Below are 21,524 nucleotides of genomic sequence, written 5' to 3'. Positions count from 1 at the left end.
GGGTCAAAAGGCAACATTTGATTTATTTTCTAAATTTGAGGTCACATTGGGTGCAAAAAGATACAAGGGCCTCACATACCATTTTACCTTATTAAAAAGGTTTTCATATTTTTTTAAAAAAATTCAAGATAATATTATTTTATTAAGATGATTAATGGGATAAGTTCTAAAATAACTTAAGTGCGATCTTATTAATTATTCGTAATAAAACAATATCTTCGTAAAATTAATTAAATTGTTTTTTCAAAAATTTAAAAACTAATTTAATATTTTTTCAATTGAGGTTCACTCCATCGATTAAATTTACATTCAACCTTATATTTTAATGAATCATATTTTAAATTTTAATTTTTTAATTTCTAAAAATTGAGAAAACATGTAATTAATATCGTAATAATTTTAGACGTTGTGAGATACTCTAAAATTCTTATGTTACGTGTAACCTTCCCAAAGCAAATTTATTATACTATGATTTAAAACAAATATTTTAAAAATTACCTTTTTTAAAATTGACTTTTTAAAAATTAATTTTTAAAAAGTATTATTATAAAAAAATTCTTATAGACTATCGATTATGTCCAACCCAAGACAGTTACCTTTAATACAATAATACAAGTACAACACAATGACAGTTACCTTTGATACAATCCAAATAATAACAATAATTATTGAAACCCATAATCAAATCAATATATTTAGAGTAGGTTTACGTAGGATAATATTCACATGAATTAATTACATTCTATGTCTCCAAACTATAACTCTCATTTTAAATTGATCCTTAAATTTTTTAAAATTTCAATTTCATCCTCAAACTATGACTCTCATTTTAAACTAGTCCTTAAACTTTTGAACATTCTAATTTCATCCCTAAACTATGACTTCAAAATTGCTCCCCAGACTTTTGAATATTCCAATTTCATCGTCAAATTCATCCAAATATGTAATTAGTTTCAACCATAATTTAACCTAAATTTTATTCTTTTCAAACATATAATAATATAACTTGGCCGAACGATTTTATCAACAAGGGATGAGATTAGTATATATGTATAGTTTGGGATGAAATTGGAATGTTCAAAAAGTTTGGGGACCAATTTAGAATGAAGGTCATAGTTTGGGGATGCAATTGAAATATTTAAAAGTTAGAGGACTAATTTAAAATGATAGTCATAGTTTAGGGATGAAATTAGAACATTTAAAAGTTTAAGGATTAATTTAAATGAGAATCATACTTTTAGGACATGTGGTGCAATTAACTCTATTTACATTAAATGGAACTTTAACATGAAATTGAGAATCCTTAATTTCAAACTTATAACTATGCCAAGACCCGATCGGCTTTCTGTACTGTTCTATTATCTGTGAGCATGTGCCAGTGCCACAAGTTCCTCAAACCTATTTTCTGTTAACCGTAGATCTCTTACCGTACGTTCCAAACTATTTTCTTGTTCCTTTTTCATTTGTTTTAATTCTTCGATCTTGTATAAGACTCTGCTAATCTCCCAAGCACCATCGTCGACGCTAGCGACAGCAGCATGAATACGATCATAATCATGGGGATCAACTCATTGAACAGGATCTCTCCTTGGAATCAATGGCAACACCTGATCATTATCAACTCTTTATTTACAATTTTTTATACCAAGGAATGATTGAGACTAGGATAAGGACTTACTTCATCGATGACGCAGTTAAGTTGTGCAATAAATTTACTGTCTGCGCAGTGATAAACAGACACCCTTTTGTATCTTTTCTCCTCGCAGACGTCACAATAAAATTCATCATCGGAGTTATAAGCATCTTCTTCTGAGTTCAACTCATATTCAAAAGGAGAATTTGTAAGGATTAAAGGATGGAGATGGGATTTATGGGTTATTGTTTTGGGTATTGATGGAAGACACTGAAGATGGATGTTGAAATTACATGGCACACATCGAAGGACAAAGTTATAGCAGTTTACACCACAAGATGACAAGTGAAACCGGGTGTTTTGTGGAAGAGAGTCATTGCAATCAAAACTGGGCAACAGCTTAGCACAATCCAAGTGAAGGCTAAACTCACACTGATAACAACCGTATGCAAAGAGGGATGAATCAATACCCCAGCAACATGCACCACAAGTAGGGATTCGGAATGGGAGGGATGTAAAGGTGAGTTCGTGTTTGGGATGACAGGGATGGTCATGAAGGCGACGTTGATGAGGGAAAATAACAACGCATGATCTGTGTAAAAAGAAGTGGGTGCATGATGATTTGGTACACCTGAAAGTTGGTGTTGGAGGTAAACAAGTTTGTAGACATGCTGCACAGCGAGGTTCATTTCCATATTGTTGATAGTTTTGGATGAGTGAAAGTGGACGTCGGTGGCTGAAATGTTGGATCTCTTTGGCTTCTTCAGATTCTGCTATAGAATCAAAGGCACATTTGACATCCAGGTAGAAACCACATGTGTTGCATACGAAGGCTCTGCCGGGACAATTTGAACGACATCTAGCACAAGAGTAAATGAAATCTACTGGTTGGAGTACGAGAGTGCATGGATGGATGAGATGATTGATGAGCTGTGGTGGAATGGTGGTGAGGCAAGATTTATGAATGAAAAACTTGCATTCCATGCACCCATAGGTGGAAGAAGAAGAAGAAGAGCAGAGGTGTTTACAAATGGCGCAGACAACTTGATTATCTTCCTGCTGCTTGAAATCAACAGGCTTTGTAGGATGAAAATGAGTGAAATGTATAAAGCTACCAAGTTTGAGCTCATCAAGACAGGATTTATGAAAAAGCTTTTCACATTTGGTGCAACCATAGGTGGGCCCAAATAAGAGCTTCCAACATGCAGAGCAATTTCCCCAGCTTCTCTCTTGAAAATACAAGGGGTGCTCATGGATTGCATGTTGAATCTCCATTCCTTCTTTCTTTTCTTATGAAACCAACCTCTTCTTGCAATATATAACAACCCACAACCTCTCTAATTTCTTAATAATTCTTCTCTTACTTTTTCTTACTGCCCAATTCACCACTGATTCTATGCCTAACCTAACATTGCAAGCAAAGGAGACATTAAAGTGATTCCATCTTTAATTATCTATCACATTTGCAAGAGACGAATTATAAATATATACAAGCTTCATAGGTACATAAGAATATGAGATATCAAATATTAAAAGAGTATTAGATTTACTTAAAAAATATAAAAAAATTGAAAAATTATTAAATAGAGTTGTAAAAATATTGTTTTTTAAAAATACATTTTTAAAAATCACTATTACTTGGATACTTTTTTATCGCCTAATCAATAAATAATATTATTTTGATAATAATTGATTTTAGGTGTTCATTATGTTATATTTAGAAGGTTTAATGTATAAATAAGTGTTCAAATTATACCTTAAGTTAATATTAGGTGTCTAAATAATTTTCCGTTAAAAGTATATTTCTAACGTTTTCTCTGTTATATTTTTAGGTGCCTCCGTAGTAACATCCGTAAAAAAACCCCATTAAACGACATGTGTCATGTTTATATTTTGGCTTAATGCAAAAAAAATGTCCAAACTATATTCTAAGTTAACTTTATGCTTTTAAAAAAAATTCAGTAAAATAAGTTCCTAATGTTTCCGACGTTATACTTTTACATGCCTACACAGTAATAACCATTAAAAAGCTGATAAGTGACACTCGTCATGCTTATATTTTTTGAAATTTTTATTTTTTAAAAAAAACTTAATAATATTATTAATTTTTTTAAAACATTTTTCTATAATTACAAAGCAAACCATGCAATCTTAAAATCTCTCATTTCAATCTCATTACCAGCTGTAGTCGGCTATCACCGTCCGCCTTAGTCATTGTTAGCTATTACCGACTATATTTGCCATCGTCGAATGACCACTCACCCGTCGCTAGACCTCCACTACAGAACATCCCTCTTGTTGTAATTTGAATCCTATTAAATTCATAAACCAATCTTAAATCCTTGAACCTAATCCCAGATTTTCTAACTCTAATTCCAAATTTATAATTCTCATCTTAAGTTAACTTTAGGGATTTGAGGACAATGAAGGGTTTTGAATGCAACTGGGGAGGGGGAATTTTTTACTCATGCGAGGGTGGGAGGGGAAATTTTTTTTCTTAAAAAATATTTTTAAAATAATATTTTAACTTTTTAAAAAATAAAATTTTAAAGATATATATAGACATGACACATGTCAGATAATGACTAAATTTAACGGCTGTTACAACCTAAACACCTAAAAATGTAATGTCAGAAACGTTAGACACTTATTCTTAGTGACAAATCTTTAGACATCTAAAGTTAACTTAGGGTATAGTTTATGAACTTATTTTTTACACTAAGCCAAAATATAATCATGACACATGTCACTTAACGATTTTTTAACAGCCGTTACTGCGTAAACACCTAAAAGTGTAACACAGAAAACATTAAACAACTATTTTTAATGAAAAAATTATAATCACCTAAAGTTAACTTAGGATATAATTTAAACATTTATTTTTACATTAAACAGAATAAAAAAATCATTTCCAACACAATTATTTCGATGCAAACTCTTTTGACAATACATATAATTGTTGCTAGTTGAAACAATTCAATGTAATATAATTTCAAGTAATGAGTTTGTACGAATTACATAAACAAGATGTGAACAAAATAGATTCAACGTTGCTGAGATTGTCTGCCACTCAGTCAAGTTATGTTTGAAAAAATAATAATAGAAAAAAATAAAGAAAATTGAGAGAAAATCGTGAGAACGATATCGTATCGGTATCGTATAATTTCTTTTTTTGATGACTCGTTTTCTTCATTTCCTTGAGCCACCGAAGCTTCTTCCGCTCCGTTTTCGGCGGGTTCGGCAGACGCCTTGGAGTTTGTTTTATTATTGGCGGCCTCGAGAACGTGGTTGTAGTAGCTGCCTTTGACCATGAAGAGTAGAGCAAAATGGTGTTTGCAGTAAAGGACTCCATTTAAAGCAGCGTATGAAGAGTGGGTTAAGTGACAACCTCCTTGACCGCATTTGAACCATGACTTGCGGAAACATTCACCTTACATCGATGCCTAATCAGAGACGTACGTAACATTTTATATTAGAAAAAATATTTAAAATTTTAAGAGGAGATATGACTTATAAAATTCTAATGGATGAAAATAAATTATTAAAAAAATAAAAAAAATCATCTAAAATATATGATAATTTAGAATTTTTAGGGGACGATTGTCCTGACCGCCCCCTTATCCATCCTTGCACCTAATCATCAATCAATGTGAACCAACATTAATAAATAAATAAATTTCTTTTAATTTAATGCTTTTAAAGGATTATGGGCATGGCTAAACCGAGCATGACGTTGGGAGGGTCGATTATACTCTTGAAAATTTTAAATTTTCATATAATTTGATATTATTTTTATATATATATTCTATTAATGATATAATTTAACATCCCTTAAATTTTATAATTTTATACTCCTAAATTTCTAATATAAATTCTTAAAAATTCACACCCTCTGAAAATAATCTAAACATTGTATAAAAGAAGTTATAAATAACAATCGTAATAAGGGTTAGGATTCACTTACATAATATAATTTTTTTTAGTTTTACACAGATTTAAAATCGTTAGATGAATGAAAATAGATGAATGAGATTTACTCCTTATTTTTATCAATTTAATCATAACTTTTTTTAATTAAATTTGACTCTTAATTTTTTCATTTATAATAAAAATATTTATTAAATTATATTTTTTTACATGCTCATGTGATTGTCTATATGTCTTTCCATGTGTATTACATTACTTGTGTGGTACTCTATTTTGTTGATGTGATAATTGGAATCACCTTATATTTTTTTTTTGTAATTGAAATTTTTTAAAAAAAAATATTTTTATAATTTAACATTATTTACCGACAAAGTACTATGATATGTTAATAATAAAATACTTATCAATTATATAAAAATATGATAAATTATAATTTTTGCTGAGATAATACTATGAGACCTCAATAATGAAATACTTGTCATCTATATAGAAATATGATAAATTATAGTTTTCTTAAAATCTTGAATTACATTTATACATTATCTTCATTTCTCTATATTATTATCTAAATTTGATTATTTTGACATTTTTCTGATTAAATTATTATTTGATAGATTAACTCATGACACTAAGAGTTTAATTCATAGTATATATTATATACAATTTTAAAATATTATATAAATATATTCTATTTATGTCGAAACGGCCTTTAAATTCGTGACACATGCATCACATGATAATGCAAACTAATTAAGATGGTAAAATGTATTTACCTTCTCTAATGGGTACACTGTCTTTTGGCAAGCAGCACATTTATCTTGGGTTCCAGAGAACATGGATGAAAATTTGTTGGGAGTCTTATTCTGAAAATATATTACGTAAATATTTATTATTTCATAGTCCGATAAACATAATATGATCGAAAATATATTTATTACTCGAAATTGAATATTAGATATGGATATATATCAGATAGATATTCGATATATATATATATATATATAAAATATGTAGTCATGAGGAGAACGTACCGGGTCATTTTGTTTCTCTTTTGCTGCAAAAGTGGTCATAAGAAGAAAGTAAAAATGTGTCAACAAAATTATATCAACTCCGATATTCATAATTGAGCTTAATTCATAAATTAGTCATCCAAGTATACTTGTATTTCCCTTTTGCACCTTAATTTTTTTTCCATTTTGAATCTTAAAGCATATTTATTTTTCTTATTTTTCACCCTATAACAGGTTGGTCAATCAATTCATGTTACATGATAGTTCGATTTTTTTTGTCATTCGACACGTGACGTGTTTTCATTGATCTAAATTGTTCTAGTGTGTAAAATAGAAAAACGGGTATGCATTAAGAGCTAAAATAGAGACCAAAAAACTTGATTCTATATTTGTACGCACCTTGAACTTTTTGGTCATTTTGACCCTTAAAGTATATTTTTTTCCATTTTACACTATAGAACAATTTGGCCAATCAACTCATGCCACGTGACATCCGGTTTTCTTGTCACCTATCACGTGACATGTTTTGATTGGTCTAAATTGTTTCAAGGTGTAAAATGAGAAATGAATATACTTTAGGGATCAAAATCAAACAAAAATAAAAAATGAACTTAAAGACTAAATTGTGAATTAAGTAAAAAAATGAACAATATGTTTCAGACCTGATTGGAAATTCTTGTTGTAATTCCCAGTTTCTTTGAAAAGTTGCTCAAAATGAGTTTTGCAATAGTGGACTCCATCCATGGAGGAATAAGTACTCATCTGACAAAAAAAAATACAATTAATTAACATATTCAAAATTAGGTAATCGGCCCCTTCAAGAATATATAATTCAATTTCAACCCCTGCGAAAAATGTAACAACCCGGAATAAAATTTAGAGAAAAAAAAATTAATTAAGTAATTTGGCAAAATTTGAGGATTAAATCGGAAGTTTTCAAAATTGTAGGCCATTTTAGAAGTTAAAGGAAATTCAGGGACCAAGCCCTGCATTACTCCTTTTAGTGTCGGCAGAAAATTTAATATAAACGTATGAATGGTTTTCTGTTTTCAAAACAGAAAACAATTGTGAAATTCCTCCTCCCGCACTCTACTTCAAAGCCGATTCCGACACCGTTCGACGTCCAATCGTAAAATTGAAACCACCGTTGTGTTCATCATCAAGCGAGGAACAAACCCTTCAAATTAATTGAAGTGAAACGCTGCCAAACGTCGGGAATTTTCAGTCAAAGCATCGTCGTTTTTTTTAGCTCTATCGTCGGGAAAAACTTAAATTCACCGCCGATCGTTGTTCCGTTTACGACACCTCCTGCACCATCGTGTTCCTTGTGTCGTTGCGAGTCCGCCGGTGTCAACCTTGTTCGCCGTCGACTGCGGCGCGTGAGGAGGTGGAGCAGTCAAAGATTCGGCCGAGTTGAAATACGAGCTCTCCGCCGTTCAAAAATTTGAACCGATCGTTGTAAGTATCTCGAAATCGCTCAAAATAATTTTTAGAAATTTTTTCGGGAATTTTCCGACACCGTGGCACTGTTCACGCGCCGCACGCGCCGCCGCAGGGAGAGTGAGCTGCTGGAAAACCGGTTTGACCAGTTTTGAACCGGTTTGACCGGTCTGAACCGGTTTGACCGGTCTGAACCGGGTTGACCCGACCCGACTGTTGACCCGACCCGACCGTTGACCCGACCGTTGACCGTGACCGTTGACTGTTGACTTTCTTTGACTAAAACTTAAAATGGCTTTGATCGACCCTTAAACGACCGTAAATCTTTTCCGAGTATACCTATCCTGATAGTTTTCGACGTGCCAAATTCATTTCTGCAGTACGTTTTTCCAAATTCAAACCCGAAGGTCTCCAAATCGACGGTCAAAGTGGTTGACTTTGACTTTGACCAAGAATCTGAATTTCCGAAAAGTCATACTTTATATTTTTCGACGTCCTGATTCCGTTTCCGCAATCTGTTTGGCCAAATTCAGACTCGAAATACCCCAAATTGATAGTCAAACTCGAAAAATGCTTATATACTTAAGAAGACTAGCTTTGAACAATTAAATAGGATTTGGGACTGATAGATTATTATTGTTTGAAGGTACAAGAGACTCTCCGGATCGTTCGACAGCTCGACCCAGCTCTTCTAGATCAGTTAAACCACGTGTGCCAGTATTCACCCGTTCGAAAATTGTAGCAGAGCGTGGTGAAACCAGCAATCAGTAAATTTGCTATTTGAACCTATTGTCGAGGTGTGTTCCCTGCTTATTATTGAACTGTTTTATTGGTTTTAATATGTGGTACACCGAATTCATTGGCTATTGTTTTATGGATGCACCAATTTAATGTGACAATTTATGGAATATGGCTGCTATCTAATTTTTGTTTTGAAATGGTATATGATTACCATGTTTTTGGATTGATGGAATTTATGTCACGGTGCAATTGAATTTTGGAATTGAAATACGATGGAATAGCTCTGATCAAGCTAACTGGGCCTAATGTGACTCTTGAGGGCCCCAAGATGTTTCATTAGGTCGGCTTTCCTTTGCTGTGTGCTTAGGGTAAGCTATATGGACTTATTGACTTGGGCTTAAGGATACAAGCTTCATAGCCTATCCTTAAGTCGGCTTTCTTTTTGCTATGTGCATAAAGTAAGCTATATGGAAAATACTTTTGGGAACTACTGATGGTGTACCAGAAAAGGGTTTAAACTATGATTTTCAAAAGTTAAACTCTTTTACGAATTTGTGAGATTACTGGACTATGATTTGTACCTATTGTGATTTTATGGAAATGTTGGGACACACTGAGCCTAGCTCACCTTTTGAAAATGTTTTCCCCTTTCAGATACTGTTGGTTAGATACCTTGGTACGAGCACTTGGAGGATCAACATATCTCTTGAAGTAAATCAAATTGTAATGTTTTTATCTGGCAAGTTGACTTTTTTGGTGACATGGACCTTATTTTAAAATATCGGATTTTATAATGATAACTCTTTTGCTAATACTGCTCGGTTTATTGTGATATTGAATTTAAAGACGTGTTTTAAATTAAATTATTATTTATTGGTACTATATTTACGAGTTGGATTTTGATAGTATAATTTGTTTATAATTTCATGTTATTTATAATGTGATTTTATATTGATGGAATAACGGTTTCGAAAAATGTCTTTAATAATCATAATGTGATCCACTAGACTTAGTCGAAACGCATAGGCCGGGTCTAGGGGTTACATTTATTGGTATCAGAGCTTTTGGTTTTTAACCCTCGGACTGTGTATGAGTCCACATTGAAAATACAGTTTTGAAATATTTTACAAAACGAGTTACTAAGGCCATGTCACAAAGTTATTAAGATTTTAACTATGTTCGAGACTCCAAGTGCTTATCTAACCTTAAGTTTATCTTCTGTAGTAATCTCGAGATCTACCAAAATGAGTGCTAGACGTGGTCGTCGAACTAGTCGTGGACGAGGTCGAGTAACTAGATTTGCAGATCCGATTGATGAGATACGAGTAGATCCCCCACCTCCAATAGGTGATCCTGCTCCTACGACACCAACGAATATGCCACCTACCGATGGTATTGGCATGACTACACCGATCATAGGAGCGACCGATATTGAGTCAGAGTCTACTGGAGTTGCATTGGATGAGAATTTTAGTAGACAGTTTCTGCAGTTAATACAGGGAGCAGTTAGAGCTACTGGTGTTGTATCTGAGGTTCCTATTTCACAGACGTTGATTTCCAATGGAGTTAGAACTTTTGGGGGACAGATTAGTGGAGCTCCTACTGAAGCTGAGGATTGGCTCCAGGATACAGAGAGACGCATGAATCAGTTGGGTTTGGACTCAACTAAGAGATATCTGGGTGCTGTAGCAATGTTATATTGTAATGCCTACACTTGGTGGGAGTCAGTGACCAGTAGTGTTCCTACCGACCGTTTGACCTGGAATTTCTTTAAGGATCGCTTTCGGAGTCGTTTTCTGGGAGAGCGCTACTTAGCTCAGAGACGACAACAGTTTCAAGACCTGGTTCAGGGAGACATGACTGTTTCTGAATATGAGATCGAGTTCCTTAAATTGCTGAAGTATGGATTCAGTATGGTACCTACGGAGAGAGATCGATGTCGTAAATTTGCCCTTGGACTCATATACGAGCTGCGTAGGCAAGTTGTAACCCATCAGGATGAGATATTTGATGTGCTGGTGGGCAGAGCCAAAGATGCGGAAGAGGTGGAGGTTTTAGCTTCTGGTAGAGAGCGTGTTGATCAAGATCGATCTAAGAAATTTTCAGGCCCGATGGAGTCATCAGCACAGTCCAGAAAGAGGACTCGTACTTCAGCCCCTCAGAGAAGCAATACACGTTTCAGGCCTGCAGCATCCTCACCTTTAGCTGTCAGTCGAGGCGGTTCCTCGTCGTATTATAATGGGCCCCTTTGTGAGTATTGTGGTAAACAGCACTCAGGAGAGTGTCGTAAGAAGATGGGTCTTTGCTATCAGTGTGGATCTAGTGGTCATTATCGGAGGGATTGTCCTCAGTTAGTTTCGTTTGAGCAGACCACTACCCAAACTCCTGTGCGTTCGCAGACTACAGTACAGACCCTAATTAGAGATCGTAGTCAAGGAAAGACTCAAGGATCAGCGTCCAGGACAGACAGTAGAGCCCGACCTCAGCAAAATAGAGGGCCAACAGCTTCTGAGGCTAGACAGCCAGCTTTGGTTTATGCAACTAGACGTCGTGATGAAAGAGATGAGCCTGAGGTTATTGCAGGTACATTTACTATTTATTCTACCCCATACTTTGCATTATTGGACAATGGTTCCACTCACTCCTATGTATCGAGCTCAGTATCTCGAAACCTTCAGATTCCGATCAAGAACACTGAAAATACTGTTACAGTTACAAGTCCAGTAGGACAAGCGGTATTAGTGAATAAAGTATTCCGGCGTTGTCCTCTCGAGGTTCAGGGAGAAATTTTTCTCGCTGATCTTATGGAGCTTCCTTTAGAGGAGTTCGATTTAATTCTTGGAATGGATTGGTTGAATAAACACAAGGTAAAGTTGGATTGCGAATACAAGCGGGCTACTCTGAAGACTTCAGATGGTCGGACTGTTGTGTTAATTGGTGAACGACGTGGTTATCTCTCCAATATAGTTTCAGCGATGGAAATTGATCGTATGATCCGGAAGGGATATGAGACTTTCATTGCTTGTATTTTGAACACCAAGGGTGCATTGTCCACGATCGAGGAGATTCGTACAGTTAGCGAGTTTCCTGATGTTTTTCCGGATGAGTTGCCTGGGTTACCTCCTAATAGAGAGGTAGAGTTCGAGATTGAGACTTATCCGGGATCGTCACCTATTTCTATGGCACCTTATCGTATGGTTCCAAGGGAACTTAAAGAGTTGAAAGTCCAATTGCAAGAATTATTCGATCGAGGATTTATCCGACATAGTACTTCACCATGGGGAGCTCCAGTTCTGTTCGTGAAAAAGAAGGATGGGTCGCTAAGATTATGTATTGACTATCGGAAATTGAACAAGATGACGGTCAAGAATAAATACCCACTACCCAGGATTGATGATTTATTTGATCAATTGCGAGGAGCTATTGTATTCTCTAAGATTGATCTTCGTTCGGGGTATTATCAATTGAAAGTTAAAGGATCAGATATTGCAAAAACGGCTATTCGCACTAGATATGGTCATTATGAATTCTTAGTGATGCCTTTTGGTTTGACAAACGCTCCTGCAGCTTTCATGGATTTGATGAATCGGGTGTTCCGACCATATTTGGATCAACTTGTGGTGGTCTTCATTGACGATATTCTGATCTATTCTCGTACTGAGGCAGAGCATGACGAGCATTTGAAGATCGTTCTACGGACTTTGAGAGAGCATCGTCTATATGCCAAACTAAGCAAGTGTGAATTTTGGCTTCAAGAAGTGTCGTTTCTGGGGCATATTATTTATGCGCGAGGTGTTCAGGTCGATCCCAGCAAGATAGAGGCTATTATGAATTGGAAACGACCTAAGAACGTATCTGAGATCCGCAGTTTCTTGGGCTTGGCTGGTTATTATCGACGTTTTGTTGAGGGCTTCTCGATCATTGCTTCTCCTTTGACAAAGTTGTTAAGGAAGAATGTGCCGTTTGACTGGGGCGAGGCACAACAGGAGAGCTTTGAGAAATTAAAGGCGGTTTTGACTTAAGCACCGGTGTTGATTCAACCAGAGTCCGGGAAGGATTTTACAGTGTATAGTGATGCTTCACACTAAGGACTTGGCTGTGTTTTAATGCAGAAAGGTAAAGTGGTGGCTTATGCATCCCGTCAGCTGCGACCTCATGACTGTAATTATCCTACTCATGATTTGGAGTTAGCAGCAGTGATTTTTGCCTTGAAGATTTGGAGACACTATCTTTATGGAGAGAAGTGTTATATTTTCACGGATCATAAGAGCTTAAAGTATCTCCTGACCCAGAAGGAGCTTAATTTGAGACAACGGCGCTGGCTAGAGCTTCTGAAGGATTATGATTGTGTGATTGATTATCACCCTGGTAAAGCTAACATTGTAGCGGATGCTTTGAGTCGAAAGACGGTATCGGAGTTGAGATCTTTAATGGCCAGGATGAATTTATATGATGATGGCACTTTGTTAGCAGAATTGCAAGTTAAGCCGACCTTGGTTGATGAGATCAAGGCTAAGCAGCCCTTTGATAGCTCCTTGCTTCCCATCTTTGAGCAAGTAGAGCAGGGGACAAGCTCAGATTACGCCCTTGACCGGGATGAAGTTCTATGCTTCAAAGGTCGGTATTGTGTGCCTGATGATACTGAGTTGAGACAGACTATCCTTACTGAGGCTCATAGTAGTCCATATGCTATGTACCCCGGTGGAGATAAGATGTATCGGAATTTGAGAGAGAAGTATCATTGGATCGGCATGAAGAAGGACACCTCAAATTTTGTAGCGAGGTGTTTGACTTGTCAACAAGTTAAGGTAGAACATCAACATCCATCAGGTTTGTTACAGCCTATTAAGATTCCTGAATGGAAATGGGAGCGTATTACTATGGATTTTGTTACTAGCTTGCCTATGACTCCTTCGAAAAAAGATTCAGTTTGGGTGATTGTTGACAGACTTACAAAGTCAGCTCACTTCATTCCTGTGCGAGTAAATTATACTTTGGACAAGCTTACAAGATTGTATATTTCAGAGATTGTTAGATTGCATGGTGTTCCATTGTCTATTATTTCTGATCGAGATCCGAGATTTACTTCGAGATTTTGGAAGGCGCTACATACGGCTTTGGGAACAAGATTGGATTATAGCAAAACCTTTCACCCACAAACTGATGGTCAATCTGAGAGAGTGATTCAGATACTTGAGGATATGTTGCGGGGTTGCGTAATCGATTTTCATGGTAGCTGAGAGAAATTTTTGCCATTGGTTGAATTTGCTTACAATAACAGTTATCAGACCAGCATTCATATGGCACCCTATGAAGCACTCTATGGGCGTAAATGTCGCACTCCGATCTGTTGGACTGAGTTGCGTGATAGGAAAATGTTGGGACCTGAGTTAGTGCAAGAGACGGAGGACACAGTCAGATTTATACGTGACCGTTTGAAAGAGGCATTTGATAGGCAGAATTCTTATGCAGATCAGAGAAGGAAAGATATACAATTTGAGGTTGGTGATCAGGTCTTCTTAAAAGTTTCACCGTGGAAGAAAGTATTGAGATTCGGGCGTAAGGGTAAATTGAGTCCACGATTTATTGGGCCGTATCGTATTCTGAAGAAAGTTGGACTTGTTGCTTATCAGCTTGAGTTGCCTTCCCACCTCAGTCGTATTCATGATGTTTTTTCATGTGTCTATGTTAAGGCGATACCGTCCAGATCCAGGTCACATTATTCAGGTTGAAGAAGTAGAGCTGAGACCGGATTTGTCATATGAGGAGGAGCCCATTCAGATTTTAGAAAGAGATAAAAGAGTTCTTCGGAATAGGCGAATTCCAATGGTCAAAGTTCAGTGGAGTAATCGAGGCCCCTCAGAAGCTACTTAGGAGACATTGGAGTCAATGGAGGCTCAGTTTCCTCAACTATTCTCATAAGGTAAATTTCGAGGACGAAATTTCTTGTAGAGGGGGAGAATTGTAACAACCCGAAATAAAATTTAGAGAAAAAAAATTAATTAAGTAATTTGGCAAAATTTGAGGATTAAATCGGAAGTTTTCAAAATTGTAGGCCATTTTAGAAGTTAAAGGAAATTCAGGGACCAAGCCCTGCATTACTCCTTTTAGTGTCGGCAGAAAATTTAATATAAACGTATGAATGGTTTTCTGTTTTCAAAACAGAAAACAATTGTGAAATTCCTCCTCCCGCACTCTACTTCAAAGCCGATTCCGACACCGTTCGACGTCCAATCGTAAAATTGAAACCATCGTTGTGTTCATCATCAAGCGAGGAACAAACCCTTCAAATTAATTGAAGTGAAACGCTGCCAAACGTCGGGAATTTTCAGTCAAAGCATCGTCGTTTTTTTTAGCTCTATCGTCGGGAAAAACTTAAATTCACCGCCGATCGTTGTTCCGTTTACGACACCTCCTGCACCATCGTGTTCCTTGTGTCGTTGCGAGTCCGCCGGTGTCAACCTTGTTTGCCGTCGACTGCGGCGCGTGAGGAGGTGGAGCAGTCAAAGATTCGGCCGAGTTGAAATACGAGCTCTCCGCCGTTCAAAAATTTTAACCGATCGTTGTAAGTATCTCGAAATCGCTCAAAATAATTTTTAGAAATTTTTTTCGGGAATTTTCCGACACCGTGGCACTGTTCACGCGCCGCACGCGTCACCGCAGGGAGAGTGAGCTGCTGGAAAACCGGTTTGACCAGTTTTGAACCGGTTTGACCGGTCTGAACCGGTTTGACCGGTCTGAACCGGGTTGACCCGACCCGACTGTTGACCCGACCCGACTGTTGACCCGACCGTTGACCGTTGACCGTGACCGTTGACTGTTGACTTTCTTTGACTAAAACTTAAAATGGCTTTGATCGACCCTTAAACGACCGTAAATCTTTTCCGAGTATACCTATCCTGATAGTTTTCGACGTGCCAAATTCATTTCCGCAGTCCGTTTTTCCAAATTCAAACCCGAAGGTCTCCAAATCGATGGTCAAAGTGGTTGACTTTGACTTTGACCAAGAATCTGAATTTCCGAAAAGTCATACTTTATATTTTTCGACGTCCTGATTCCGTTTCCGCAATCTGTTTGGCCAAATTCAGACTCGAAATACCCCAAATTGATAGTCAAACTCGAAAAATGCTTATATACTTAAGAAGACTAGCTTTGAACAATTAAATAGGATTTGGGACTGATAGATTATTATTGTTTGAAGGTACAAGAGACTCTCCGGATCGTTCGACAGCTCGACCCAGCTCTTCTAGATCAGTTAAACCACGTGTGCCAGTATTCACCCGTTCGAAAATTGTAGCAGAGCGTGGTGAAACCAGCAATCAGTAAATTTGCTATTTGAACCTATTGTCGAGGTGTGTTCCCTGCTTATTATTGAACTGTTTTATTGGTTTTAATATGTGGTACACCGAATTCATTGGCTATTATTTTATGGATGCACCAATTTAATGTGACAATTTATGGAATATGGCTGCTATCTAATTTTTGTTTTGAAATGGTATATGATTACCATGTTTTTGGATTGATGGAATTTATGTCACGGTGCAATTGAATTTTGGAATTGAAATACGATGGAATAGCTCTGATCAAGCTAACTGGGCCTAATGTGACTCTTGAGGGCCCCAAGATGTTTCATTAGGTCGGCTTTCCTTTGCTGTGTGCTTAGGGTAAGCTATATGGACTTATTGACTTGGGCTTAAGGATACAAGCTTCATAGCCTATCCTTAAGTCGACTTTCTTTTTGCTATGTGCATAAAGTAAGCTATATGGAAAATACTTTTGGGAACTACTAATGGTGTACCAGAAAAGGGTTTAAACTATGATTTTCAAAAAGTTAAACTCTTTTACGAATTTGTGAGATTACTGGACTATGATTTGTACCTATTGTGATTTTATGGAAATGTTGGGACACACTGAGCCTAGCTCACCTTTTGAAAATGTTTTCCCCTTTCAGATACTGTTGGTTAGATACCTTGGTACGAGCACTTGGAGGATCAACATATCTCTTGAAGTAAATCAAATTGTAATGTTTTTATCTGGCAAGTTGACTTTATTTTGGTGACATGGACCTTATTTTAAAATATCGGATTTTATAATGATAACTCTTTTGCTAATACTGCTCGGTTTATTGTGATATTGAATTTAAAGACGTGTTTTAAATTAAATTATTATTTATTGGTACTATATTTACGAGTTGGATTTTGATAGTATAATTTGTTTATAATTTCATGTTATTTATAATGTGATTTTATATTGATGGAATAACGGTTTCGAAAAATGTCTTTAATAATCATAATATGATCCACTAGACTTAGTCGAAACGCATAGGCCGGGTCTAGGGGGTTACAAAAAAAAATTATGGCTTGGCTTTGCCTTTGTTGTATCCGATATATCTCTAATAATTCTTTAAGCTGAACTAAAAAGATTAAGAAATCGTAACACATATTTGTATATAAAAACAAGGCATAATGTCAAAATTAGTCCCCAACGTTTATCAAATTTTCATTTTGTCTCAGTTTTTTTGAGCATTTTAGCCTACAACGTTTCATTTTGGGTCAAAAATACCACTCCATGGATAGAAACTATTAATTAACAAACGGTTACGCTCCAAAATGTTGACACTATTTTTCGACCGGGCGGGGAAAAGATCGATACCGACTCGGGGGTTCTCTTTGAAAAGGATTTCGAAATGTAGGGAGTCGTCACCAATCATTTAAGGTGTGATTGGGACACCATAAAAATCGGGTGATTTTACTAAAACATTTTATTTTTACCAAAATACCAAGTTTTAAGGTCTGCGAAAATCCAGAAATCAGGTTCGGGAGTCAGTTACGCGTGGGGAAGCATTAGCACCCCACAAGCGCCCAAAAATTGGTACCTAGTTGATTACACTATATTTAAAATCGGAAATTTTGAGTTCGATCTTTATTTAATTTGAAAATCATTACGGATGCAAAGTTAAAAAGGGTATTCGTTTATTAAAGTCGATAGCATTCGCCCCCTAGCATAAATGCGGGAGATAAGCTATTGTACTCGATAACCGAATATTGCCTCTATTTTAAAAAACATGATGCGGTCTTTAAAAATGATGTCGATCTATTTCAGGAATCATCAGTAGTCACCCCTGGAGCATATTTGCGCTAACAAATGAATATTGCCTTAGGTCTAAAAATAAAATGCAATCAAACAAATTTTTATTTAATCATAATTAAGCAAAGGTAAATTAAAGGATTTTTCTAGCTTAAGGTGTCAAATTATGAAATAAAAGGAACCTAGAAGCTCAAACCTAAAAATGTAGGCTCTAATATTAATCCTATTTGATTTTAATCAATTATCGAATCGAATAATCGAGATGGTCCCTCGATCATTTAGGTGAGGGCCAACTCAAATTATTCCCTAAATTAAGGGACTCAGTTTGAAATTAAGCATAAAATGAAGGCTCTAAAATATTAACCTATTCAATTTTAATTATTTGTGCGATTTGAATAATTAATTCGGGACCTCGAGCAAAAGCGAGAACCAAATTAAGAATTCATCTAAATTTAAAAATTAATTACGAATCGAATAATTAAGGAGTTGAGGGACTAAATTAAAATTAATATTAATGTAAAGCTAAGAATAAGTAATTATATTATCATATACTCTCAATGTAAGATATTATTATAAACTAATAAAATGTGTTCGATATATTCATAAATAAAAACATGAAATATGTACATAATATAATATAAGTAATATAAGATATATTTAATAAATGTAAAATATAATGTAAATATAGTAAAAACATATCACAACATTTAAAGATAATAAAATAATAGAAAGTTAAATATATACATACATATACACGTAAACATAGGAGAATAATTGTTAATCCCATACAATTAATACAAACATATTTGTACAATAAACATATATATTCATGCAATTAATGCTTACCTATTACCATGAAGTAAATGCAAATGTAAATATGAAGAATACTTTTTAATGGGCTAATATTAAAGGAAATAAATACAAATGCTAACATGATTCTAAAATGGATGAAAAGTAAGCTTATTTGGTAATTACATATAAATAAAGGAAACTAAAATAAATGTAGAACTTAAATATACAAAATCTGAATATAGGAATCAAATAGTAACTTTGACTAAATTAATTAAAAAATATATATGATCATAATTATATTAAATAAGTAAACAAAAATATACATTAAAATTAAAAGATAAGAAATTAAAAGGCTAGAACAGCAAATACAAAAAAAGTAAAGTGCTGAAATTATGGACTAAAATATAAAACATAAGTAAACTAAAGGGAACTAAAAATAATTATTCATTTTATTTAAGCCTAAAAAATAAACTGTTAAAATAAAAAGGAAAAATTACAAAATTAGTCTACAAAAATTAAAAAAAAATTAAAGTCACTACACATGGCCATATAAAAAAACACGCTAAAAATAGGGGGATTAAAAAGAAATTATACCAAAAATTATAAAGCATGGACATAAATGGTAAAATCATGAAAACGGTCCCTTTCAGTGACCTTTTTGTAAAAACACGACAAAAGTAGGGGACTAAAAATCAATTTCTTCCAAAATTTTTCTATAAAAGCAAACTTTTTCTTTTATATATATATATATATATTCTTTTTTTCAGTTTAAAAAAATTTCTAGAGAGAGAGTCTCCCCTCTTTCTAGGAATCCGGTCGTTCGCCCGTTGTCGGGCCATCGTCGGCCGCCAGCTTGGCGCCGTCTTCGTCACCTCCGGTGGCCACTATAATTTACAGGGAGGCTCGTCTCGGGCTTCTCGTCACGGATATAGGCTTGGTTTCGCAAGAATCATTCTCCATCGCAGTAAAAACGGTCGAGACAGTTTGGCTTTCGCGGCTTGGGTGACTCCTTCGACGACCCAAGGTTACTCTCCTATCCACCCTTTTATTTTTCGTACTTTTTTTTGCTGTAAAAAAGTTGGGTTTGTTGGTTGATATTAGAAATATATATGCTTTCGATATAAAAAAATAATAAAGGGGTTGTGGTTTTATTACAACAACTAAAAAACTTCCCTTTTTTTTACCTAGATTCATAACCGAAATCGGTAAAAAAGACAACAAGAAAATCTATTCGAAACTGAAAAAGTAAAAAAAAAATCTTTGAACTATGATATTATTGCTTCGAAAAAAGTTACAGTGTTTTTTTTTTGGCCAAAAAACCGAGAGTGAGAGAGAGGCTTTACATATTTGTATGGATTTTTTTATATACCCATTTTACAAAAAATTATCATCATTAAAATTTGGTTTCTTCTTCCTTGTTGTCTGATGTAGGTTGCGTGGAGTGGGGTTTGGCGTGCATGGGGCAGCAACCTTCGGTTGGGAGCAGAGAATGGTGGTTTTTGGTTGGGGAAGACGGGCGACTGTAATTGGGTGGCTATCGGGTTGGGTTTTAGGTTTAGGGTCCGGGTCGGTTTTTGTAAACGGGCTTTGGTTTTGGGTAGTTTGGTTTGGGCTGTTTGGTTGTAAGAAAAATGGTGATTACAAAAAATAAATGTTTTTATACCCTAAAATGAAACATTTGCGGACAAAACACTCAAAAAAAATAAGGGTCAAAGTGATTATTCAGTCAAATGTTAGAGATTTTTTTTACTCAAATGAAACTTTAAGGGCCAAATGTTCTAAAAAAAATACATGTTAAAATGATCATTTTAATAAACATTTGAGGTATTTTTGGTGTTATGACTAAAAAGAAGCTAAAAGTTAAGAACAAGGAGTGAAATTTCAAAGACAAAAAAAGAGAAAAGTAATGAATTACCACAAGGTTTCACTTGCAATGGGTGCATTTGAAGTAAGTTTTATGGTAAGGAACTCCTTGAAGAGTCAACAAATCCACCACATAAACAGTCTTATCACAAGCCTTGCATTTGTCTAATGTTCCTGAGAATGACATCTCTTTAACCCTAAAAGAAAATAAAAAAAAAATCTTGAAAATGTCTTATTTTTCCCCATGCAACAATGGGTTTCAATTATTAAACAACACATTAGAAGTTTTGCTTTGTTTTAACTCATATTGCAGAAGGATTACTTTGTTTTTGGGTTTCCATATATGTGGGTGAAATTCTTTTGATTTTGAGAGAAATAAGGTTTGTGTTGTTTGACCTCTTCATGGTTCAATTTTGGATGAATAAAAATGAGATAATTATGTTTGCTATTTAGAGTTTGTGGTAATAGTAGTATATTAGATTTGTTCTATGTTTAGAATGTTTTGTTGATCTACTTTGTAAAATTCAAATCTTTTATTATAATAAAATGTACTACATGTTACTCAATTATTAGTAAGATTATAAATGTGTCATTCAATTAATCAATTGTTACAAACAATTCACTTTGCAATTGAAAACTGAAATGGATATCAACTCTTTAATTGCAATCAATTCATTCTATTTATCGATTATAACAATCAAATCACTCAATTAATCGATTGTTACAATCAGGTCATTCAATTCAATTTTGACTAAAGAGTTAACATTAGTGATATATACGACAAAGTGACGTGTTTATAACAAATTTTTTGAAAAAGGTAATTTTGTATGATTTTATTAAATACATACAAAATAAATCGTTTAAAAACCTCTTCACGTTTACAGCAAAAAGAATACATATGAACCCACCACACCAAAATACCGCCAGGTTCCAACCAGCTTCCAACACGTGTTTATAACAATTGATTAATTGAACAATCTATTTATAATTTTTAAAATTTAATGAAACATTTATTATCTTATAAACAATTG

At 34.8% G+C, this 21,524-nt stretch overlaps 1 protein-coding gene and 1 pseudogene across 1 annotated transcript; both read right to left on the bottom strand.

Moving 5' to 3' along the window:
- Window positions 1-1,639: 1,639 nt before the first annotated feature.
- On the bottom strand, window positions 1,640-2,908 carry LOC120157913. The gene has a single exon (XM_039168890.1). The coding sequence runs from the start codon at window positions 2,906-2,908 to the stop codon at window positions 1,640-1,642; it is 1,269 nt and encodes a 422-aa protein (XP_039024821.1).
- An 85-nt stretch (window positions 2,909-2,993) lies between these two features.
- Window positions 2,994-20,718, bottom strand: LOC120157912 (annotated as a pseudogene).
- Between the last annotated feature and the right edge of the window lie 806 nt (window positions 20,719-21,524).

The sequence above is a fragment of the Hibiscus syriacus genome, unplaced genomic scaffold, assembly GCF_006381635.1.
Source record: "Hibiscus syriacus cultivar Baekdansim isolate YM2019G1 unplaced genomic scaffold, ASM638163v2 tig00111278_pilon, whole genome shotgun sequence".
Taxonomy (NCBI): domain Eukaryota; kingdom Viridiplantae; phylum Streptophyta; class Magnoliopsida; order Malvales; family Malvaceae; genus Hibiscus; species Hibiscus syriacus.
This window is presented reverse-complemented; position numbering and strand designations above follow the sequence as displayed.